This window comes from Gastrolobium bilobum, unplaced genomic scaffold (genome assembly GCF_033153095.1).
Source record: "Gastrolobium bilobum isolate Gb01-03AN ecotype WA unplaced genomic scaffold, APGP_CSIRO_Gbil_v1 utg5107, whole genome shotgun sequence".
Lineage (NCBI taxonomy): Eukaryota > Viridiplantae > Streptophyta > Magnoliopsida > Fabales > Fabaceae > Gastrolobium > Gastrolobium bilobum.
The window spans coordinates 35421-60565 of NW_026897630.1; the positions used below are offsets into that span (position 1 = coordinate 35421).

At 34.0% G+C, this 25145-nt stretch overlaps 2 protein-coding genes across 8 annotated transcripts; both read left to right on the top strand.

The window, feature by feature from the left end:
• The first annotated feature begins 935 nt into the window (after positions 1 to 935).
• On the top strand, positions 936 to 11081 carry LOC133308767 (calmodulin-binding transcription activator 2-like). 3 transcript variants are annotated; one of them, XM_061509464.1, is made up of 14 exons: positions 936 to 1100; positions 2521 to 2640; positions 3239 to 3354; positions 3520 to 3608; positions 4183 to 4225; positions 5536 to 5713; positions 5882 to 6010; positions 6148 to 6461; positions 6911 to 7429; positions 7950 to 8641; positions 9137 to 9719; positions 10069 to 10392; positions 10481 to 10626; positions 10797 to 11081. In XM_061509464.1, the coding sequence occupies exons 1-13, from the start codon at positions 1061 to 1063 to the stop codon at positions 10592 to 10594; spliced, it is 3261 nt and encodes a 1086-aa protein (XP_061365448.1). In that variant the 5' UTR covers positions 936 to 1060; the 3' UTR covers positions 10595 to 10626; positions 10797 to 11081. The 3 variants fall into 3 exon arrangements, with proteins under 3 accessions (XP_061365448.1, XP_061365447.1, XP_061365449.1); XM_061509463.1 differs by having other exon boundaries at positions 10481 to 11080; XM_061509465.1 differs by lacking the exons at positions 936 to 1100; positions 2521 to 2640 and having other exon boundaries at positions 3304 to 3354; positions 3511 to 3608; positions 10481 to 11080.
• Positions 11082 to 14777: 3696 nt separating this feature from the next.
• On the top strand, positions 14778 to 19479 carry LOC133308751 (probable protein phosphatase 2C 10). 5 transcript variants are annotated; one of them, XM_061509437.1, is made up of 7 exons: positions 14778 to 15046; positions 15310 to 15411; positions 15686 to 15844; positions 16351 to 16572; positions 16907 to 17183; positions 18697 to 18851; positions 18937 to 19479. In XM_061509437.1, the coding sequence occupies exons 4-7, from the start codon at positions 16381 to 16383 to the stop codon at positions 19075 to 19077; spliced, it is 765 nt and encodes a 254-aa protein (XP_061365421.1). In that variant the 5' UTR covers positions 14778 to 15046; positions 15310 to 15411; positions 15686 to 15844; positions 16351 to 16380; the 3' UTR covers positions 19078 to 19479. The 5 variants fall into 5 exon arrangements, with proteins under 5 accessions (XP_061365421.1, XP_061365424.1, XP_061365420.1 ...); XM_061509440.1 differs by having other exon boundaries at positions 14778 to 15029; XM_061509436.1 differs by lacking the exon at positions 15686 to 15844 and having other exon boundaries at positions 14778 to 15130.
• The last annotated feature ends 5666 nt before the right edge of the window (positions 19480 to 25145 follow it).

Consider the following 25145-nt stretch of genomic DNA (forward strand, 5'->3'; position numbering starts at 1 on the left):
AGAATAACACAAATTTTAATATCTCAACAACATGAGAAAGCTATTTTCTATTACAGAAAAAAATGATTTTGCTTAATAATTATGGAAGAATATATTAAAATAAAGGATAAAAAAACAACTATTGATTTATATTTTAAAATATAAAAATGAGATGATCCATATTCTTGTGCATAATAAAACTATGTGATGTTTATGATAACGTTGTTATTTTAAGATTAAAAAATTAAAAAATAAAGATTATTATAATTTTAAATAAATTAAAATTATAAATATATTATGATTTTTGTGTCAAAATGATATCATTTCAATTAACGTTAGACAATATTATTTAAAGAAATTTTAAAAAAAATAGAACCCATGAAATAATATAATCTGCCATCAAAATTTTAGAAGGGTTCAGTAATCACTTTTAGGTATTAAATTAAAATTGTTTTCAATCAACAAAACTAGAACGAACTAGTTAGTAGCTCTTAAATTTTTCCGCAAGTGAAATTTGTCAAGTAATCGATAGAGTGTATATTACCTTAATAAAATTATCTTTTCAGTTATAATAATGATTTATGAATGTGTAAAAATCATTTTTATCCACTTAAGTAAGAGAGAGATTCACATGGATTCCAAGATGGACCCGTCCGTGAAATTGGATATTCATCTACATAACCTCAACGTGTCACAAATATATTGGTCTCATTCTCATTTTGCAAAACAAAAAGATTGATGATGTTACGGGTACATTCTTTTTAGTTTTTACTATATTTTTTTATTAATGACAAGTAAGTTTAAATTATTTAATAAATCTTATACTAAAAGTGTGTCATAAAAATGCGTTTTGAGCGTTTTTCACGACAAAATATTAAAAAGTTTCTCGTAAACTTATATAAATTCCAAAAATACAGCATCAGTTTTTCACTTTGTCACGTCACTTGAGAGTTGAGGGAAAAAAGAAAAAAAAACAAACAAAAACAAACAAAAAGTCTCTCTCTCTCTCTCTCTCTCTCTCTCTCTCTGTGTGTGTGTCTCGTCGTTCGCCGTTCCGTTGATCTCAGATTCAGTCTTCACCATGGCGGAGCGTGCTTCTTACGAATTGGGTCCTCGATTAGGTTAGTTTTCTAATTGCTTTTTTTTTTTTCATTTCTTAATTTTTAATTGGTCGTGGAATGCTTGGATCCTGTAATTTAATTTGTTTTTTGGGAGCGATTTCGTGTGATGGAGCTTCGTAGAACTTCAATTCTCAGCTCTGGAATTCTGTTTTCTTTGTTGAATGGGTTCCTGTTGTTGGGACCAAGTGTCAGTCTCTGAAAATGGTTTCGCTAAGGGACCTAAGGCTTGGTTTTTCTGAGGTTGAGAAAAACTGAGAGCAATCGATTCGGGGTTCGAAACTATTTCGTAAATAATCATTTTGAGTTTTTTTCAATATGAGATTTTGATGACGCTTTTAGTCCAAGGTAGACTTTTTATTAAGTGATTCTCCGACTACCATTTCATTTGCAGTGAGAGGAACTGGATCAGGTGCATATATCAAAAACATTTTTGTTTTAGGTATGGAGAAAGGGTTGATTAGATTCACCTTTACAAATAGGACAATGAAGTTCTGATGGCTGAGGTGTCATATTTTTATGGTTGAATGCCTTGGTGAAATTGTTGGATTTTCTTGAATTTACATGGAAAGTTGCTTGGTTGCTACGGGTTACCCAATCACAAGAAAGTTAGCTAGTTTGCAAGATGCCCTGCTAGGACATCTGATGACGTGGTCTGCAGGGTTATTTAAAAGAAAGGGGTTAGGAACACTGACTGAACATGGGTATGAGGATATGTTACGACACTATATGCAGATATGACATTCAAAAAATATAGGATAATAACATGGTTAAAATAAAACATACCAAATTAACATAAAGATATAAATCCTAACAGGAGCAGTTGTAACCATTATTACATAGTCATTCCTAGTAGAAAATCTAAGTCGAAATTAATAGGCATCAATTTTTCAAAAGTCAGCATTTGTTAATATAGACAAAATAAAAGATTATTATTTATCAAATTCTTATGACATCCCACCCTTATCGGTACAAAAAATCAAAAGTAAAAATCATGACTCAGACCAGCAGAATTTGATAATATCTTACCAAAAACAGTTTATCAGCTAAAAACTATCTCTACAGCGTTTCCATTTTAAACTGTTCTGATCTGAATACAAAATAAGCTCATCCAAACACTCACTTAAAAGGGATCAAATCAAACAGATTAGGTAGAAAAGAATATATTTGGTAGATGGAGTGTTTTTTGGGGACAAATAGCATGCTAAAGTTGTGTACTGGACACTTTGACCCCAATAATCAGCTCTTGGCTGACAGCATCAGTGTTCTTTTCATTTGTCAGTAACAACCAATTTTCTTATTGATGTCTGTGATTTTGTGGCCATAGTTTGATTCTTTAAACTTGCATGAATAATTGTATTTGTGTATGTGAAAAAATACAGAAATCAAGTATTTGACTGAATGGGATAATATCAATATGCAGATTTTCAGCAGTTACAAGTTGAAGCCCAGCATCGGTGGTTGCGACCTGCAGAAATTTGTGAAATTCTTCGTAATTATCGGATGTTTCATATCGCAACAGAACCTCATAACAGGCCACCAAGTATGTGTTACTACTGCAGCATATGTTACTGATAAATTAATTGGCACCTGTATATACTTACTATATAATGCTTACATATGTGGGTAGTAGAATAAATTACCCTAGAAGCTTAAACTTAGAAGCTCTAATCTTCCATGAATTTGTTTGTTGCGTCTGGATGTTAACCATTGTTTGGAGGAATTAATAACAGCCTTCTGGGCGCCAAATGTTGTGGTTGGAGTTGGACATGGCAGTATTGCCCTCCGTAGGTCCATTTAGCTGAATTGAGCTCCTTTTAATGCTGTATAGAGTTTTTTAATTGTTCATTATCTGAACTTAAGGTGTTCCGGTTCCAATAGATCCTTTATAGTTTAGTTCAAGGAATACAGGCACATCGGGTAATATGGTAAATAATTTTTTCATGAAATTTGATAGCAATAGATCTCCTTATATGCTTATTACATAATCTTTATATTTCAGTAATTTTAAGGATATTATTAGTAGTATTTTGTTGTTCCGGCTAAAATCATGCTTTGTAGTTAACTTCGATCCATCCTTTAACTCCTATTGTTACTTCTTGCTCATAAAGACGCCACTTAATAACTTGTATTGATTGCAGGTGGTTCACTTTTTCTTTTTGATCGGAAGGTGTTGAGATACTTTAGAAAAGATGGGCATAATTGGAGAAAGAAAAAAGATGGAAAAACTGTGAAAGAAGCTCATGAAAAGTTGAAGGTAAGCTTAAAATTTTCTTGAGTTTTGAGTTTGTAGCTAATCTAGTCTTTGTAAGACTGGCATATATGTAAGGCGATTCAAATAGTCTTCTCTAACTGGAAAACAAGTCTTTCTACTGGTAAATAATTAATTGCTAAGGTTGTAACATCCTTCAAGCATATTTAGGTGGGAAGTGTTGATGTGTTACACTGCTACTATGCACATGGAGAAGAAAATGAAAATTTTCAGAGGCGAAGCTATTGGATGCTTGAACCGTGAGTATGAACTGATTTACTTCAAGATTTTGTGTAGTGATATATCTTGGAAATTCAAGTAAGGTCATATTTCCCATGTTTGTTGACTTGTAAGCTTCTTAGTAAGTACTGCATCAGTGCATTTGCAATCATATCTCATGTGAATTTGTAGATAAAAGTTTTTTAGGATGTTTCTTTGTCCCCAAACTTAGTGGAGAGCTACATTTTTTACTTTTCTCTGGTGTTTTACTTGTGGATGCTTTGAAGGAGTTGCTAACTTAGATATGCTGATTTTTGGCAGCTTTACTGCATTCTCAGGCTTCCCTGTTGTCCTTTATTTTTACATTTTCTGTTTTTGAGGATTTCTTATCCTCCCTTTGGTTGTAATTCACTAATCCACCTATTTCTCCCTAATAAAGTTTCTTTTTCTATCTAAGAAAATTGCAGATAATAGTTTTTAATGCTATTGGGGTTGTAACTATTTGTTTCCATGTTAGCTAATTTTTAAGTTTTCAATATACATCTACCAAAATATTTTATTTCTTCTTATACTTAATCATGATATGTTTTTCTTGTTAATTTTTTTTTACTGCAGGGATATGATGCACATAGTTTTTGTTCACTACTTGGAAGTTAAGGTATTTTGATCGTTTTTATTTTTTTTTTCTGTTATTCTTTTTGTTATTACCAGTGGTTGTTTTTATTCTCTTTTGTTATTATCTGTGGTTGTTTTGATCCATTTTCACTGTAAAATTTTAACACTATCACCTAATGACGTGTTGAGCGTTGACACATCATTAAAAGAGTTTGTGTTCCTCTGTAGTTGTTGTGATTGTTAAACTTTTTTAATGATTTGGCAATATATGATTTGATGATAGCATAAAGAAGTTTTACATTGACAAATAATTGAAAGTAAGTCCATCCAGATTATGGTCAGTAAATCCATCTGGATTATGGTCAAGTATTTAAATTAGGATGTTGTATGTAAGTATGTGTAATGTATAAGTTGTACCTTTTGTAGGACTACTTGCTAATCATAATTTGCAAGTAGTTTTATTGTTGAGGGGTGAGGGTGGGGGAATTTCATTCTGTCATACTCATGGAATGATATGGTGGTTGTGTCAGTTTGCGATTAGACAAAAACATATAGTTATGTTCTAGCATATTAATTTATCTTTATGAAATAGGAAATCTTATCTGGGCTCACTTTACGATGAGTGAGTGCAGGAAAGTCTAAAAGGTTAGCATTGCTAAATAGGAAGGATAAGTTTTATGGCATCTAATGGCTCAAGCGAGAATTGTTCTGATCTGTTTCATATTTAAGTGTCCATGTAAACTAGAAGGAGGGAACACAAATGCTCATTTTTTTCTTATCCAACCGTCAACTATAATGCGGAGGCTAATCCAGCTGCTATTTTAGTTCCTTCTGAATTTCTTGCCATGAGGATTGTGGAATATGGTTTCTTAGTATTGTTGATAAATGAGTGCAGCTAAGTGTTGTAAATATTTGTAATTATTGCATTTTCTTTATTAGCTAGATTAGTGTATCCTTGCTATAAGATTTAGGTTTATTCCTCTCGCCCCATCAGTCTCTATATTATAATGTAATAATATTTCAGTTTTCTCCTTTCAAGTCTAAGCTTAAGCATTTTACCAACTATTAAATGTTGAAATGTAATAGTTGCTCTTTAGCTGATATGCTATTTTTTTTTAACTGCCATGGGCAGGCCCCTATCAATAAAAAATCTCAATTGATGATACTAAAGAAGATGCATAATCCTTTTTGAAAAGATCCTGAAATCTATTTCTGTCATATTATTTCTTGTAATCAGGCAGAAAAAATTGAAGCTGTTCGATATAAAAGTATCCTTGTCTTGTAGTTCTGGTCTTGATACTTGTGTGCTCGGTGACTTATTAATGGATGTTTTGTGGATTCTTCATCACTCAGGGTAACAAGACAAATATTGGAGGAGTTACCGATAGTGATGAGGTCACATCAGATTCCCAAAAGGTTACCTCTCCATCGTATGGCTTTCCCTCAAATTATAGCAGTGTACCTTCACCGAGTACCGATTCCATGAGCCCAACTAGCAGTTTGACATCTTTACGTGAAGATGCTGATTCTGGTATTTCTGCCTAAATTTATTTCATGGGTTTCAAAATTTTATGTAATCCTTGTGAGCCGAATTATGCTAAGGCTTTAAATATCTTGGTGTACTGTTACAACACATATTTGTTTACGAGTTTGTCCCATTTGGTCACACTTAAGATGGTTTTATCAAACTTCTTTCCAGAGGATATTCACCAAACAAGTTCTGGATTACGCCCATTACTTGAGTCGCAACAAATGGGGAATGGTCGTCCTCTGGCGGAAAAGGTTGATTCTGGTCCAAACAGTTCATATCTTATGCATCCCTTTTCAGGTTACCTTGCCTTCTTTTGTTTCTTTTTTGTTGCCTTACATGATTATTTTTGTAACTTATATTAGGCAACCTCTCAACTCAAGCTTTTCTGAGAATTGGCCTTTTTCTCCCCCTTGTACTTCTTAAAATATTTTCAGGTAATCATGGACATTCATCAATTTCTGGAACGGATTATATCCCACCTGTTCACAGGGATAAATTTAGAGGAAATGATGCTACTTATATTGATCGCCAGAAAGCACATGGCATGACATCCTGGGACACTGTCTTGGAGCAATGCTCTGCAGAATTGCATAGCGATCCTTCTGTTGTATCATTTCCTTCCATGCCATCTAGTTCAATGAGAAATATCCTTGAACAAGAGCATACCATTTTGGGTGGTCTTTTAGAGAGCAAAAGTGGTCTCACTGAGGAAGCAGGGAGCTCTCAGTCTCTCCAATCAAATTGGCAGGTACTTAGTGTTACTGCATGCTATGTCTACCAGTAGCATCATCTGGGACTATTATTTTTTAGGATGGAACAGTTATCATCTGAGAGTCTTAGAGACTAAGGCCGGTGCCAGAGCCACTTGAACTACAATCTTCATTAGTAATTTTTGTTAAACTCAAGGAAGAACTGTGTTTTAAACTGTCTGGTATTGAGCTGCATGTGTACATTTAATGGTTTTTAATTGTTTCTGAAATTTTAAAAATATGATACACGATTGGGTTTCTTTTCTTTTCTTTTATATTACAATTTTTTTGTTGACTTGAGCCTTCTTCAGATGTATCCGTATCCAACCTTTTGCTAAGATTAGTATTTATTAGGTTGAACTCTTCCTAAATACCTTATTGGGAAGCCATGGCTTTGTATTGAAACTCTATATCTTTAACCTTGAGTTTGTTTGTTTGATTGATGCAGATTCCTTTTGAAGACAATTCAGGACATATGCTGACCTTAACCCAATCATTGGGTTTGGAATTTGGATCTGATTATGTCCCTAGTTTACTGGGGAATGAAACTCATAATGCCAGTTCTGAAATTGCTCCTGTCCTATTTAGTTTTTCTGGTGAGCCAAAAGAGCAGCTTGTGCAGCAAAACTATCCAGAACAGCATGCTGATGGACATTCTCAGGATGCACTATCTGCAAATAAAGTTCCTGGTGAAGAAAGTATCAGCTATGCCTTAACTATGAAGCGCACATTATTGGATAGAGATGGTAGCTTGAAGAAGGTTGATAGCTTCTCTCGGTGGATTACTAAAGAACTCGGAGATGTGGATGATTTGAATATGCAGTCCTCATCTGGTATTTCGTGGAGTACAGATGAATGTGGACATGTGATAGATGATACCTCATTGAGCCCATCTCTCTCTCAGGACCAACTGTTTAGCATTATTGATTTTTCGCCTAAATGGGCTTTTGCTGAATCGGAAATTGAGGTACTGATCTCATGGATAATACTTTCAATAATAAAGAAAGACAACAATGGTGAAAAGAAAAGAGAGAAAATTTAGACTTATACTTTGATGTCTGACTCCATTACAATTAAAACATAATTTTTTTCAGCTAACCATGTACTGGTTGTGTGGTTTCCTTCTTTTCCCCTATCCTATACTGGGAATAAGCGATTAGATATGTATTACACATGGTGTTTTCATTGATCATATAAGAGCTTTTTATTTTTAACCTCAGACATCCAATGCTCATCCTGGTAAGATGCATCAGTTTTTGCTCTCTTAATTTTAAATGTTTTCCATTTTGTATTTTATTTGTGTTATTTTTACATCTTGGTATTTCATAATGCACCTTGACAATTTTCCTTCTTCCCTCCCCCCTTTAGTATGCCATATATGATTATTGGTTTTACTCCTTTTTCTATTTGGGTCTCTGTTGCAAGATGAAATGAGAAAGAACTAGGGGTAGTTTGATTGACATCTTTTCCTGTTTAAAACTATACAGGTGTTAATTATTGGATCATTTTTGAAGAGTGAACCGGAGGTGACAACCTGTAACTGGTCCTGTATGTTTGGGGAATTGGAGGTTCCTGCTGAGGTTTTAGCTAATGGAATTCTGTGCTGTCAAGCTCCGCCTCATAAGGTTGGACGGGTCCCTTTCTATGTAACATGTTCCAATAGGTTAGCTTGTAGTGAAGTGCGGGAATTCGATTACAGAGAGGGCTTTTCTGGAAATGTAGATTTTGCAGATTTTTGTAACAGTTCAACTGAAATGCTGCTTCATTCTCGGCTGGAGGAGTTGCTTTCTTTAAAACCAGTGAACCCTTCAAATCAAAACTTTGAGGGTTATATGGAGAAAGGAAAGTTAATTTTTAAGCTTATTTCCCTGAGGGAGGAAGAAGAATATACGAGTAAGGAAGGAGAGCTTATAGAGATGGATATATCGCAACAAAAGGTGAAGGAGCATCTGTTTCACAGGCAGGTTAAGGAGAGGCTGTACTCATGGCTTCTTCACAAAATAACTGAGAGTGATAAAGGGCCAAATGTATTAGATAAGAATGGGCAAGGTGTCCTACATTTAGCAGCTGTTCTTGGTTATGATTGGGCCATAAAACCAATTTTATCCGCTGGAGTTAATATCAACTTCCGTGATGTGAATGGATGGACAGCTCTACATTGGGCGGCATCCTGTGGCAGGTAATAATCCTTGAGATTTTTTTCTCTCTTTATTGCATTTAGTTGATTGAGCATAAATTATGTCTACTAATCTGGTTGAACCTTCCTTCACTATCCTGATATTCTTGATATTTTTAGACTTTCTGAAATAGGGATTTGTTTATGAATTTAGTTTGTCCTAGAATATGAAGCTTATTTAAGTTTCTTCCTGCAAAGGGTAGTAAGAAAATACCAGCGTTTTGCATTACTGGAGTTTTTTTTATTCCCCTTTTTATATTTAAACTGTTTTTTGGTTCAACATCACAGCAATTTTTTTCCTTATGCATGTAAATTAGCTCACTTATCATTAAAGCAATTGCTTTGGTCAGTTAAAGGCAGATCACTGAAGGGTCTATATAATTTATTCTGCTTTCAGCATTAGTTAAAATTGTTATTTTTTGAACTGTTCTCCAATATATTATCATCAGCATAACATAAAGTGTATCCTTATGCTATTCATTGTCCTCCTTTGCTCAGGGAGCGGACAGTTGCTGTCCTTGTCTCCATGGGTGCAGATTCTGGAGCATTGACGGATCCATCTCCAGCATTTCCTTCAGGTAGAACACCTGCAGATCTTGCCTCTAACAATGGGCACAAAGGAATCTCTGGTTTTCTTGCTGAGTCTTCATTAACTAGCCACCTCGAATTCCTCACAATGGATGATCAACATAACGGTGGTAGGGAAGAAATTTCAGGAATAAAAGCAGTGCAGACAGTTTCAGAACGAACTGCAACACCTGTACTCTATGGTGATATGCCAGATGCCCTCTGCCTTAAGGATTCTCTTACTGCTGTCCGCAATGCTACACAAGCTGCTGATCGTATACATCAAGTATTCAGAATGCAGTCATTTCAGAGGAAGCAGTTAACTCAATATGAAGATGATGAGTTTGGATTGTCAGATCAGCTAGCTCTTTCCCTTCTAGCTTCTAAGGCGCATAAATCTGGACAAGGAGACGGTTTAGCCAATGCTGCAGCTGTACAAATACAGAAAAAGTTTCGTGGTTGGAAGAAGAGAAAAGAATTCTTGATCATTCGTCAAAGAATTGTTAAAATCCAGGTTCAATGATCTTCTGTATTTACTTGTGTTTTCATATTTAATATTATGGACCTGGATTGCTGTTAGATGTTCTTAATTTCTCAGCATATCATCCTTTCAAATATTCTGCTACTTTTGAAATTTTGATGGTGCAAAATTGATTATATTGTAGAGTTTGATTGATAAAAACTCAGGGTATGAATGCAAAAATGATTCTGTAAATACATGAGCGTGTACGTGTGGATCACACATTGGATCAGAGACCTTCCCTTTTTCCTGCTTGTTTCTTTGCTCTCTCATTTTTTCTTATCTTATGTCCATGTGCATTTGACAAATGCTTCTACTGACTGTTGAATTTTGTGGTGTTAAGGCCCATGTAAGAGGTCACCAGGTAAGGAAGCAGTATAAAACGATAATCTGGTCTGTGGGAATCCTGGAGAAGGTAATATTACGCTGGAGACGTAAGGGTAGTGGTTTACGTGGATTTCGACCAGAAGCCCTTAATAAGGTCCCCAGTCAAGAAAATGATCCTCCGAAAGAGGATGACTATGATTATCTTAAGGAAGGACGGAAACAAAGTGAGGAAAAGATCCAAAAGGCCCTTTCAAGGGTGAAGTCCATGGTTCAGTATCCAGAGGCACGGGCTCAGTACCGGCGGCTGCTAAATGTTGTCGAGGACTTCCGTCAAACCAAGGTATGGTATTTTCCTAGCATCTGGCAGATGTCTAAACTCATTAATATTTGGCTTAATGATATGCTCATAGTCATTTGTTTTCTGGCAGGCATGTAATATGGGTTTGATTAGTTCTGAAGAGACAGTTGATGGCGTGGAGGATTTGATTGATATTGATATGCTTTTAGATGATGATAATTTCATTCCTATAGCATTTGATTGATTCTCTGCGGGGTTGGCTTTATGTGGCACTGGGTAAGTCCTAACATCGCCTTGATGTATATATTTCTAATCAAAATTACTTGGATCTAAGGCTGATTATAAATAGATTATGATAGCTAGCATGCATTCTGGTTTGACAGTTAAGATATTGTAATCTAATGAGACATGGTTCCATTTTATTTATGGTGATTTTTATATGCCAGGATGATTCTGTTTATAATTGGTTAGGGGTTATAGCATAATGGTGTACTGTGTAACTGCAATTTGTACAAAAGTCGACTCTGGCGAGAGGAATTATAAACAAGTGCAAATTATGATATCGAGCTTTTTGTACCGCTTACATTTGATTTCTTTTTTTTTCTTTTTTTAGTTCTTCTGCAACTTTGTATGTCAGCTTAGTCATAGCTTCCCCATTTATCTTGAAGTTCTCCATTTTAGATTCTGTACTATTGCGTTGTAGAGGATGCTACCGTATGTTTATCATGAATTTCCTTCTACCCATCATGTATGTATATTCATTATTCACATTGTCTCGGACTATCTCCTTTGCTCTTTCTCCTGCACGGTTGCAACGTACTAGGTTTTGTTCGTGATCATCGCATAACTTGTGAGAATTTAACAGTTTCAATTAGAAAGACTTTATAATACAGTCCACTTGGGAAATTTCTCAGTAATACTAATTATGGAACTTATTATTGTTTCATTCTTTTGTATATCCAACACTTGTCTTTGGCCTGTTGGTCAAGAGTGCGTTAAATGATCATAAACCTACCAAATGAAAGATGTTGATGTATACGAACTACGTAGGATGGTGCCATCGTGAAATAAATTCATAAATAAGAAATTTGTTCGTACTTAGGATTGACAAAATATTAAACAAAAATCTATATTTATCACGATAATTACCATACAAAAATTATCACGATAATTTACATAAAAATTAAAGACATATCATATCAATATAATGAACATGCAAAAAAGAAAATAAACAATTAAATAATACATGTACGATATTTATCACATATATGTTATTAAACACAAATACGATAATTCTAAATTACAAAATTCTAAATTTTCTTAAATATAAATTATAATATATATATATATATATAGGGATAGGATTAGGATCATCCGTTGATTTTCGTCAATCAACAGTTATCATTTATTGGGAATTACACTTATTAATTAATTATTAATTTCAATAAATGATAACCGTTGATTGACGGAAATCAACGATTGGAATTTAGTGTCAAATTTCAAAATTTGACACCGGTGTCAAATGATCCTGCCCCATATATATATATATATATATATATATATATATATATATATATATATATATAACAACATAATTTGCAGCAAAGTAAACTACTGAAATATAAATTGTTGTTTCTAAAGCACCGAATATCATGCCTGACCAAATTAGAAATTGAGGACTGTCATGAATTTTACGGACAGATAAAAAGGAACACTTCATTACTAGTTTGAGCAAATTAAACTAGTTTTACCACACAATCCATTTTGCTAGCTATTCCTTCCACCAAACACTGCATAGATAATTAATCCATATATATATATATATATATATAGTGCCAAGGGGAGTTGACCCCTTTCATGTTTATAATAATACACACATGCCAAGGGGAGTTGACCCCTTTCATGTTTATAATAATACACACATCAACTATAATATATTTATGTCTTAGTTGCTTCTTCTTTTTTGAATTGGAAGTCTTATTCATTATCCATTTTCTAATGTTTATTGTAAAAAATCATCAACTAAGTTAAGTGTATAACATTATATGTCATATACTCATGCGAGGTGATGTTATCCAACATGTAACGTGCCGGTCGGTGCCGTTTTATTATGAAAATGGAACCTGTTACAGTCGGTGCGTTTTATTATGACAATAGTTATCCTACATACATGTAAATTTCACTGGTTATTTAAATTAACGTATATTTTTTATTGTACCAAAAAGAAAAAAAAGAAAATTTGGTTGAGCTGCATTTGATTGTCTTTTTGTTCATCTTTGATCTTTCTTCTGGCTTAAAAGTTTAAACTTAAACTGAAATTCCATAACTTTGGGTGAGATGCTTGTTGGGGGACCAAGGTCCAAGGGTGAGTGCTGCAGGGCCACATGGTTGATCAAATACCTCTACTATTGTCTATTGTTAATTTGACCATTCAGCTTTTACTGTTGTATACACTTACTGGTGGACCTGTCTTAGAATTTAGAACAAAAAACAAAACAAAAATAAATAATTTCTGACTTTGTCAGATATTGTCAGCAGTGTCTATTATCTATTCCTTACAATTTAACTTCATCCTCCAAAGATTCCTTGTACTGTTATTGAAATCGATCACACTAGCCACTCAAACTGGTTTCACTGAGAACTACATTAGTAATCTGAAAACTGTTAATTTGGTTCTAAACTAACTTAAATCGGCAGTAAATTGACATCAGTTCTATGGGTTAAACTAATTGTTGAATTTGTCAAAATTTTGAGAGACAATTTAATATGTAGCATTGAAACATTTTCTATTATTATTATTATTATTATTAAATTTAACTTACATAACTATTAAATTATTAGTTAAGTCAATTATCATTGATTCAATATCAAATTATTATGTTTTATGTTTTACTATTTTATTTTATTTTTAAATTGAAAATTATTAAAAATATAGAATACAAATATGAATATTTATAATATTTCATTTAAATTAGTAATAATAATTTGGCTATTTGTTTAATTCTCACTTTTATACTATCTATTAATTAATATTAATTGTTCAGAACAATTTTACCTACCTCTACAAGTGATTTGATGTAGTTTTAATCTATAAATATTCACTGGAACAAGATAAAAAGTGTACTTGCAAAATATTCCGATATTTAAGTCAATTTTTTTATAAATAAGTTTATTTGTATTGAAGTTTTAGCACAATTATATATAGTTAAAGGATGATCAGCTTTGAAGAATATACCTTATTGTTGCCAACAAGTGATGAAGCAGCAAAGTCATTCAATTGTTTGTAGTATAGGTGCCTTGAGATAGCTTTTGTAGAAGAGTTGAAAAAGTAATATGGCAAAGATATAGTGCAACTTTTGTTGACTAAAACCCTTCTTGAATATGCTTTCTTCACGGTGAAATCTTTAAATATGGGTTTTAATATAGGGTTTTATAAGAGTTATGTTGTAGGAAAAATGATTGTGTTATGTTATAGAGATTCGTTTTGCGTGCCGAAGTTTTTTTTCTTTTTTTTGCTGCGGGCCCCACAAAATGTTGTGTGTGTAGGAAAATTTTTGTGGTCATGTTAAATGATAGATGATAAACCCTTTAATATATTATTCCAAATCATTAATATAAATATTTATTAATTTATGATGCGTACATAACTATTAATTATAAATATTAATATGTAAAACTATATATAAAAAAAAAAGAATCAAATAACATAATACCCGAATCAAACATAGGGGAATTTAATAACATTTATTCCATGCCTTCAAAGTTGCAGACTTTTGTATTCTTCGTTCTGGCAATTGGCATTTAATGTCTTGTTTGAAGAAAATAAAATAAATAAAAATTTAAAGATTAAACCCATGACACTTTTTTGTCATCAGTCTCTATGCTCAGAGATGCCAAGACAGTTAATGTCCTGTCTGAGAATTCTAACCTGCACGTTGACTTATTTAATGGATATCCAATTGTCTCTTACTATCCTAAAGACAAAAAAAACTATTTAAGTTTAAGCACAAAGCAAAAGTTTTTAATTTTATGGGTTCGATTTTTGTCATGTCATATGACAAGATTATTTTTCTGCACACACAAATTAAGTGTGGGTCCCACGCTTAAAAAAAAAATCAAACCAAAATCAGGATACACGTTGCCAGATCCTTGTTGCAGAAATATAATACTTATATTTCCCTAATTTTATACACTGGCTTAAGCAAGTAAACAGAGCAAAGGTTTTTGTAAATAAACTTGTTTTATTTATTACCTTTTGGTTGAGGAGAGGAGAGGAGAGAATTATAGTAGCAAGCAAGAGAGTTTGTGAGGCTTGAAAGTTATGCTGACTTTTGAAGTCTCACCAATCCATAAGTCCCCACCCATTGGCTGTTTATAGGAACTATGAAACCTCAGAACAGCTGGAATAATCAAAACAAAAGTGTGTCAGCATAGCAAATAAAAAACAAACATAAAACTGCAAAGTCAATAAGGGCAAGCTATGCCTTTTGGCAGCCATTGCATTGCAAACAAGACTTTCTCAACAAACACCAGACGGTTACATTACACCCCATCATCAATTTTATTCTTTCCTTTTAATAACCTCTTTCTATCATAAGAGGCTCTTTTGCTATAAGCTTTCTCTGTTCTCAGTCTCTCTCTTCTTCTTTTTTCATCTCCCACAGAGGACGGCAGAATCGGTGACTACCCACTTCCTGTATTAATCTCTCGTCTCATTTTCTTGGGAAAAGTTGAAATTTTTGGATTGATTAGTGAATTTCTTTGTCAGTTGATCATCTTGGTATTGAAAAAAAATTTCCCTTTCCTTTTTTTTTCGCCCTTTCCTTTTTGGGGAGGGTTGTTCTGGATGTCAGAATTGCTTGCTTGAGTGATCAGAAAATTTTATTGATAATTCACAAATCTTGGAAAGTTGTGGAGTTTCTCTGACGTCAAGTTTTTGTGAAATTTTCGGTTTTGAAGATTAGCAGAAGAGTTAGATGTTGAGTGATATGCGGAAAAGGTAAGGCGGGGTTGAATTATATGGATCGTCTCTGTTGCTTCAAACCTGCCAGTGCCACTCAGGTGAGGATTTCTGGCCTCTTTTATTAAAAAAATTTCTTTGATTTTTGGAATAATCAATCTCCATGCGTATACAATTCCATAATGATTTAGGAGATTTTTGTGTATATTGGAATGGCCTAGGAGGAATATGACCTAGTTAGATGCAGCGGTTATCTATTTAAGTATTGAGTTCTGGTGGTGCAGTGAATGGCTCAGTACTGTCCCAAATTTTAATTTTCTAAGCTTGCTTGATGAAGAAAATTGAAACATAAGGATTATTTTTGTGCTTGTATAGCCAGCAGTAACCTCTGAACAGTGGCAGATACTGACTGAGGGCAACACGGATATGAGTAGAGACTTGGATAATAACTAAACTTGAGCTTGTGCTCTTCCTTTGGTGCTTTAAGGCGGCTTCATTGATGTGATTATCTATGAGATGCCAAGCTAAATACTGGTATTGTTTCTTGACGTGAGTTTGGTACTTTAATATGCTGAAGGTAGTTTGAGCATTCAGCATTGGTCTTTCTGCAGCAAGCTAGTTTTGTGAGATAAGGCTCATATCAAATGGTTGCTTTTAAATACCAAAGCTGTCTAATTATCTGCTTTTGACCCTTGGATGTTTGATGAGTGGGTTTCAGTCTACTTTTATCTCCGTTTGGTGCCCTTTATTTTATTGTGGTTGTTGGTGCTGATAGATAATATTCTAGTGTGGTGCCATTTTAAGTTTTTGACTCCTTAACTAGATGGAATTATCTAGTTGGGAGTGCGTTTCTCTGTTTTATTTCTGTATGTGACTTTTATTTAGACAACTTCATATTTCCTTGCATTACGTTTATGTTATGTGCCCTTTGGTAATCAACCATGTACCTCCCCCTCCCCCCACAACATTTGATATTTCTTTTACTAATATGTTAAACAATAGATTCTTTTGTTATTGTATTTTAACATGCATAATTTTAGGTATCTAACTCTGGCAACGGCAAGAGCCATATGGGCCCAGTTAAGTATGGCTTTAGCCTCGTTAAAGGGAAAGCAAACCACCCGATGGAGGACTATCATGTAGCAAAATTTGTCCAGTTCAGAGGGCAAGAGTTAGGACTTTTTGCTATATATGATGGACACTTGGGAGACACTGTGCCAACCTATTTACAAAGGCATCTCTTTTCTAATATCTTGAAGGAAGTGAGTTGTTGAGCCAAACTAAAGATATCATCTACTGATTCTTACCTTAATCACATTTGATTCCTCAGGAAAAGATTTTCCGTTCTTTTTTGTTATATATTGCATATAGTATGAAAATTTTCTTTTGTTCCCAGCTTCCCATGCTTTATTTTGATCAATATCAACTGAATGTAATGTAATCCAGTTTAACTTTTTGATGTCTTGATAAACTTTGTAAAGCCTCTTTCTTGTCAGAAAAACTTATACTGTGGTCTATTTTGCATTTTTAATCTTTGTGATGCCTTTTGCATAATAATTGGAAATTGCACTCTTAAATTACTGTTGATTATTCCAGGATGACTTCTGGACTGATCCAAACAGTTGCATCGTTAGAGCTTATGAGACAACAGATCAGGCCATTCTTTCTCACAGTCCTGATTTGGGGCGAGGAGGATCGACTGCAGTGACTGCAATTCTTATAAATAATCAGAAGTTATGGATAGCAAATGTTGGAGATTCACGAGCAGTTCTGTCAAGGAGAGGGGTGGCTATACAGATGACTGTTGATCATGAGCCCAATACTGAAAGGGGTATCATAGAGAACAAAGGCGGCTTTGTCTCAAACATGCCAGGTTCTTTTATAAACCTTAATGAGTTAATGTCTATAAGATATTTTTACATGTTCAATGCCAGATGTATCGTTTCATTGTATGAGATTTCAATAATGTCATGAGCTCGGTAAGGGTATTTATGCATCATGAGTCTCATTTGCATTTTCGAAGAGGAATGAAAACGGAGGAGAGACGACACATCTTTCTTTGTTTATAGAAACAATTTTGCTAACATCAGGTTGAAGGCTTATGCTACAATGGAGATTAACTTTCCTTTGTTGATCAAAATTTGTGGATATATTTGTTGAAATTCATTCTTTGTATCTCTTTATGGTCCATGAGGCTTGTATATGATAACTACCAATTATATAACAATCTTGTAAGTAAAATTACCACTTGTGCGCGTGACTTACATTTATTAGAAAAGTGAAGGATAGGTTCAATAAAAGTTGAAAAACCATCCTCTTTGTGTTGTTAAGATTTGCCGGTTATACACTTATAATAGTTAAATAGAAGAGTATTTCTTGCCTTCCCCTTTTGTATCCAAAATATGTAGGAATTGTACATATTTAGTGTCCAATCCTAAGAAAGCTGAAGTTTATTCAAATCAATTATCTATTTTAGTTGTCATAGTGCCACTGCTACCATTTTGATTTAAAATATGATTGAACCCTGTTTTATAGCAAAAGAATATACTGTCCATTAGGTCGCTAAGGGTTTTGCATGTTTGCGTCACTACAATTTCTAGACTTGTGCGTGAGTTAAAAGTTTCAGCAATAAAACCTTTTTAAATGTAAAAAAAGAGATAAAGTGAAGGGGATTAACATGATTTTGGCAAGGTACTTCCCTGACGCCTTTAAGCAAAGCTATAAGCATTGCTTTTTGTGCTTTTCCAAAAACAACTTTTGCTTGTCCTATGCAAAAACAAGCGATGTAGGACAATACAAGAGTACTCTTCTTGGTAGGTTACTCCCATGCTAAATAGAATACTCTTGTAAGTCACAATGTTCCTCTAACTCAAGTTTCAGATACTCTTTAAATGAAAGGAATTCATGGACCAAATAGGAATCCATGTTTGGTTCTAATTTGTAAAATGCTATCAATGGGACATGCTACTCATTTTTACTATAATCACTTTGTGCAATACCTCCGAGCTTCACTTGTATAGAGTATAGTTCTCCAGTGAGTATCTGTTGCATTACCAACCCTAATAAGCAATTACTATATGCTATCACCTACGTTAACATAGGTGTCATTCTGCTTCCTTTTTTTATTTTATTTTATTTAGAGAGTAAAGAAAGAGTTGAATGAATCGTTTTAGAAATTTAAGTAACAATATAATATAACTAACCACAACTTCCTACACTACTTAGGATAAGGTTTACATAGCTGGGATAATAAACCCAACACCAAACCCAAGTTTTGGCATGTTAATATAGAGGTATATTTCCAACATTAATGTGGGTCCTTTTTGTTTTGTTGAGTGTTGTGTATTTTGTAATTAGTTTCTTCACTTGTGCGGATGTTATATCAGGTGATGTAGCAAGAGTGAATGGTCAGCTTGCAGTTGCACGAGCATTCGGAGACAAGAACCTAAAATCACACTTGAGATCTGATCCTGACGTACAACATGATGATATTGACCCTGAGACTGAACTTTTAATACTTGCTAGTGATGGTCTATGGAAGGTTATCCATGAACCTCTCTTTATGTCAATTATTCCTTCAAAACATGTATATTTTTTGCACTTAAATTTCATTGATTCTGTTCCAGGTAATGGCAAACCAAGAGGCTGTTGATATTGCAATAAGGATAAAAGACCCACAAAAAGCAGCCAAACAACTAGCTGCTGAGGCATTGGACAGAGAGAGTAAGGATGATATTTCCTGCATTGTTGTTCGTTTCAAGGGATGAATAAGGGAACATAAGTAACCCCTGAATTTTCTGGATATTCATTCTCTATCATCACTTTGACTATTTTTGGGATGCATGCAAGTCCCTACTACCCTCCCTGCCTTTTGTTTTGATGTCTCATGATATCCATTTTCTGTTTGGAATTTTCTACAACATAGGTTTTGTCCCTTTCCCTCTAAAAATGGAAGCTCTTTAAATTAGGTGTTGCCATTTAGTATTTCTTGATTTCTTTGTGTAGGTCTATACCATCATTTTTCTTTGTAATTTGCATTATGAAAACGGAGCAGTGTGAAGATGAACATAGATTTTACATTCAACATTGGAATTATGCGTTTGTTATAAACACAATGTATGGTTTACTTGAAATGGCCCTAGCTTCAGCGCCTTAATCTCCGGCTATAATTCAACAGATTATAGTAATTGTTCAAGACTTTTTTCTTTTCTTTTTTGTTACTGATGTATATTTGATAGTTATTTTAACTTGATTTCTGTTTATATCATTCAGTTACTTGAACTAAATATACATGACATTTGAACATACTTTCTTTTATTTAGAATTTCACATTTAAAATCTCTTTGAAAATTTAAACTGAATATAATTATTAATTTGTCAACTTTACTTGATTTATTTTATTTTTGATTAGAGACAAATCGAATAACTATCTCACTGTTTGTAACTTACGAAACACAAAATCAAGTTTTTGACTTTGAGATATAATATTCTGAATAGTAGTTATTTCATTGGGGAATGTAAAAAAAATAAAACTGCACGTCTATTTTCATTTTCGGTTTTTCTTGCTGATCTACATGCCTGTCCATTATCATCAAAATATGAAGAAGAAGAAGAAAAAAATGAGCCTTGATAATATGATTTTCTGGGTAACAGTTAAAACATGATATTCTTAGTAACAGTTAATAACATTTTGCTTGTCTGTATTTTGGATGCTTTGAAAGCCTTTTTTAAGTTTAATGAAAAAAAGAAGAAGCTATATTTAATGATTGAGTGCATGCTGAGAATACATTTTTTTCATATGAAAATTTTAGGTAACTTTATCTTTTGTGTGCATCTTTTCATTCAAAATTTGTAAATATAAAAAGGATAAAAAGAAAATTTTATTTTTGACCTCACACATACTAAATAACACTTCTTGTCCCCTTCTTAATTATTTCATTTTGTTCTCACTCTATTATTAATAAAAATAAATTTCATTAATAACTCAATAATATAAATTTTTAATGAAATTTCATTGAAGTTTCGAGTCCGAATCCATCTTTATACTTTTATCTTTTTTAGCTTAATTTATTCTAATTTTTCCTCTAAAAGAGATTAATCTATTATTTGATAGGTTTTATATATGTCATGTTGTAAGATACTTGTAGTGTCATGTTACTCTAATATATTTGTTGTGGGTTTCACTCAAAAAGAAAGAAGAAAAAATAAAACAACGTGGGGCCATCACTTTTTGTGAGAGTAACATGGCACTACAAGTTTCCTACAACATGATATACATAAAACCCTTATTTGATTGGACTCTAATCCTCTACACCCCTTTTAAAGAAATTCAAATCCACCAATTGAGCACAAAAAGTCAAAATCTGATACATATTTTCGCAATTAAAAATTTAGCCAATTATCAATCAATGTGAGACTTATTATACTTGAATATCTCAACAATCTACTTGAATATCTCAACAATCTGCCCCTCAAGTATGAAACTCAACATCGATATACTCTCCTTCAACCGAGTACCCCAAGTCCAAAATACTCAACCCGCCTCCTGGGCGCCAATCTCCAGGAACAGTGACCAAAATGTCATTGTTCATCAAGTTTTTTACCCAAATGTCACGCGAACAGTGGTATTTTCTAATATGCCACATGGGCAAATTCGCTGGGCATTGTAGCGAACTCGGTTTGCTAACGTGTCACGTTTCTAGTGGAGACAAGTACCAAGTTCGCTACTGGGGGTAGCGAACTTGGTTGGAATGTCATGTTTCCCAATTATGCATTCTAACCAAGTTCGCTACCCCTAGTAGCGAACTTGGTACTTGTGTCCACTAAAAACGTGACATGTCAGCAAATTGAGTTCGCTACAGTACCCAACGAACTTGCCCACGTGGCATATTGGGAAATAACACTTTTCGCGTGACATTTGGGAAAAAAGACTTAGTGAACAATGGCATTTTGGTCGGTGTTCCCCAATCTCCATGCTACCTCGAGTCTAACCCGACTTTGATACCACTATCAGGCAGGTCCAAGGAGGAGCTCGTGGCAAGAGACAACCACCAATGGGCTAAGCTAGGCTAACCACACTAAATGGATTCAATACCATGTCACAACCCAAAACCGTAAGGCATTGAGTTCATGGATCCTCCCACTTATATACATTTCAATTAGCCCATTACCAGTCAATGTGAGACTCATCTTACTTGAATATATCAATAATCTCCCCCTCAAGTATGAACCCAACATTGGTATACTCCCCTTCAACCGAGTATCCCAAATCCAAAGTACTCAATCATCCTCCTTAGCGTCAATCACTAGGCTAGCTCGAGCCCAACCCAACTCTGATACCACTATAAGGTGGGTCTAAGAGGAGATCGTGGCGGGGGACAACCACCAATGGGCTAAGTTATGCCAACCACACCAAGTGGGTTCGACACCATGTCACAACCAAAAACCTTAAGGTATTGGTCATGGGTCCTCTCACTTATATTCACTTCACTTAGCCCATTACCAATCAATGTGAAACTCGTCATACTTGAATATCTCAACAATCTCCCCCTCAAGTGTGAAACCCAATATTGATATACTCCCCTTCAACAGAGTACCTCAGGCCCAAAGTACTCAACCCACCTTATAAGTGCCAATCACAAAGCTAGCTCGAGCCCAACTCGACTTTGATACCATTGTCAGGCGGGTCTAGGGAGAAGCCCATGGCGAGGAACCACCACCAATAGGCTACGCTAGACCAACCATACTAAGTGGGTTCGACACCATGCCACAACCTAAAATCTTAAGGCATTGGATTCATAGATCCTCTCACTTATATACACTTGACTTAACCTATTACCAACCAATGTATGATTCATAATACTTGAATATCTCAACAATTTTCCCCTCAAGTGTGAAACCCAATATTGGTATACTTCCCTTCGATCGAGTACCTCAGGCCCAAAGTACTCGACCCGCATCACAAGCGTCAATCACCAAGCTAGCTCGAGCCCAACTCGACTTTGATACCACTCTCAGGCGAGTCTAGGGAGAAGCCATGGTCGGAAACCACCACCAATGGGTTAAGCTAGACCAACCATACCAAGTGGGTTCGACACCATGTCACAACCCAAAACCTTAAGGTATTGGGTTCATGGTCCTTTCACTTATATACACTTGACTTAGCTCATTACCAATCAATGTGAGATTTATCATACTTGAATATCTCAACAATCTTTCCCTTAAGTGTGAAACCCAACATTGTTATACTCCTCTTAAACCGAATACCCTAGGCCCAAAGTACTTAACCCTCCTTCTAGCCAAACACCTGGCTAGTTTGAGCCCAATCTGACTTTGATACCACTGTCAGGTAGTCCAAGAAGAGCCCATGGCGGTGGTTCCCTTCCATGGCAATGCTTACTAAACTTTCCCTTGGATACATTTACGATTCAATACACCATTAGTGTAATGGTTATAGAATACATCAAAGGTTTGCAAAAATAAAGAGTCACATGTTATGAACCATGTGAAAGGTCATCCATAATCTATGCGAAGTGTCATTCATAATATTTTACAATACTCTCCCTTGGATGTATTCTACGATACAACACATCATAAATGTGATGGTCATAGAGTACATCAAAGATCATAAAAAACAAATAGGCACGTGTTATGAACCATACGAAAAGTCATCCATAATTCATGCGAAAGGTCATTCATAATATTTTACAACACTCCCCTTGGATGTATTCTACGATTCAGCACACCATTAGTGTGATGGTTATATAATATATCAAAAGTCTTAAAAACAAAGAGTTACATGTTATGAACCATGTGAAAAGTCATCCATAATCCATGCGAAAGGTCATTCATAATATTTTACAACATTCTCCCTTGGATGTATTCTACGATTCAACACACCATTAGTGTGATGATTATAGAATAATCAAAGGTCATAAAAACAAAGAGTTACATGTTATGAACTATGTGAAAGGTCATCTATAATCCATGCGAAAGGTCATTTATAATATTTTACATCATTCCTCCTTGGATGTATTCTACTATTCAACACACCATTGATGTGATGGTTATAGAATATATCAAAAGTCTTAAAACAAAGAGTTACATGTTATGAACCATGTGAAAGGTCATCCATAATCCATAAGAAAGATCATTCATAATATTTTACAACACTCCCCCTTGGATGTGTTTACGATTCAACACAACATTAGTGTGATGATTATAGAATATATCAAAGGTCATAAAAACAAAGAGTTACATGTTATGAACCGTGTGAAAGGTCATCCATAATCCATGCGAAAGGTCATTTATAATATTTTACAACACGTCCCCTTGGATGTATTCTACGATTCAACACACCATTAGTGTGATGGTTTTAGAATACATCAAAAGGGTCATGAAAAACATAGAGTCACATGTTATGAACCATCTAAAAGGTCATCCATAATCCATGCGAAAGGTCATCCATGATGGTTGTAGAATACATCAAAGGTCATGAAAAATAAAGAGTCACATGTTATGAACCATGTGAAAAGTCATTCATAATCTATGCGAAAGGTCATGCATGATGGTTGTAGAATACATCAAAGGTCATGAAAAACAAAGAGTTACATGTTATGAATCATGTGAAAGGTCATCCATAATTCATGCAAAAGGTCATCCTTTATATGAGTGATTAATTTATATCTTTTAAAAGGATAAATTTTATTCCCTTTAATTTAAAAAGAATTTCCATGCATTGCATTCAAAGAAACGAGTGATTAATTTAATTTTTAAAATATAATTGAGTCCTACTTAAATACATATTGTTCTGCCGAGCTACTTTTATGGTTATTTTCTTTTATATTTCTATTTTTTTTTTGATAAAGATGTACCTACTCTCATTATATCGAAAATTTGTTTCCTCTTTGTCTAAATTCATAACTTAATCTTGTGGTTATTAGGTTCTACATAGCTATGAATAGCTATTTCTCATATTGTTATGGTTATAATTTTCAACAATGACCTCGAACTCATCATTTTATCCCACTATTTTCAGATTTCATACATATTCAAAAGTTGATATTCAAAAAGTTGAAGAGTTCTTCATTTTTCCTGCTAAAAATAAAAAACAACCAAAAAGCTGTTAGAATTGATCTAATGATAAAAAACTTAGGGGAAATAGAAGTATAATGTTATAGGAAAGTGTTTAGGTTAGTGTGTGTAGTGTTTAGTGGGTGTGTGAGTTGCAGTTCTATTCCCTTATAATTCAAAAAAAAAAAAAAATAGAAATTGTGGGACCCACACTTGTTTTCAAAAATAAAAAAAAATAAAAAAATGTGGGTTCACAATCTCTATCTCTATAAGATAACCTAAACACGAATAAATCTTTGGTGCTACTGTTGCACCAAATATTCAGTACATCCCATCAATAGAAATATTACATGCGAGCTAAATTTTTTTTTCTACCAAATTTTTTCTCGCTCCTATGATGTGTAATGCTCCCATTGATGAAATGCACTGAATCTTGGTACAACAGTAACACCAAAGATTTATTCCCTAAACACTTTCCTACAACATTGTACTTGTATTTCCCAAACTTAAATAATTTATATGAGATTGTTGATTCAAATTTCATTACTCTCGTGATGTAAAACAAAAAAAAACTAGTCACGCCTCAAGATGTCATAGACACAAAGTAACACAAACTTGGACTTGGTCATTAAACATTTAACATAAAAGATATTTGAAGAGTTGCGATATAATAAATAAAATATATATAAAAAAAGGAATGCATTTGTCATGTTACATGACAAATGAATAGTTGTTATGTTAAGAAAAAGACAAGATAAATTCA

Excerpts from the sequence above, each read along its gene's own strand:
- LOC133308767 (XM_061509464.1), top strand. The coding sequence starts at position 1,061 with ATGGCGGAGCGTGCTTCTTACGAATTGGGTCCTCGATTAG. Across the intron at positions 7,430-7,949 it reads TTGCTGAATCGGAAATTGAG|GTGTTAATTATTGGATCATT; the intron begins GTACTGATCTCA and ends AAAACTATACAG. Across the intron at positions 9,720-10,068 it reads AAAGAATTGTTAAAATCCAG|GCCCATGTAAGAGGTCACCA; the intron begins GTTCAATGATCT and ends TGTGGTGTTAAG.
- LOC133308751 (XM_061509436.1), top strand. The coding sequence starts at position 15,370 with ATGGATCGTCTCTGTTGCTTCAAACCTGCCAGTGCCACTCAG. Across the intron at positions 17,184-18,696 it reads CTTTGTCTCAAACATGCCAG|GTGATGTAGCAAGAGTGAAT; the intron begins GTTCTTTTATAA and ends ATGTTATATCAG. Across the intron at positions 18,852-18,936 it reads CTAGTGATGGTCTATGGAAG|GTAATGGCAAACCAAGAGGC; the intron begins GTTATCCATGAA and ends ATTCTGTTCCAG.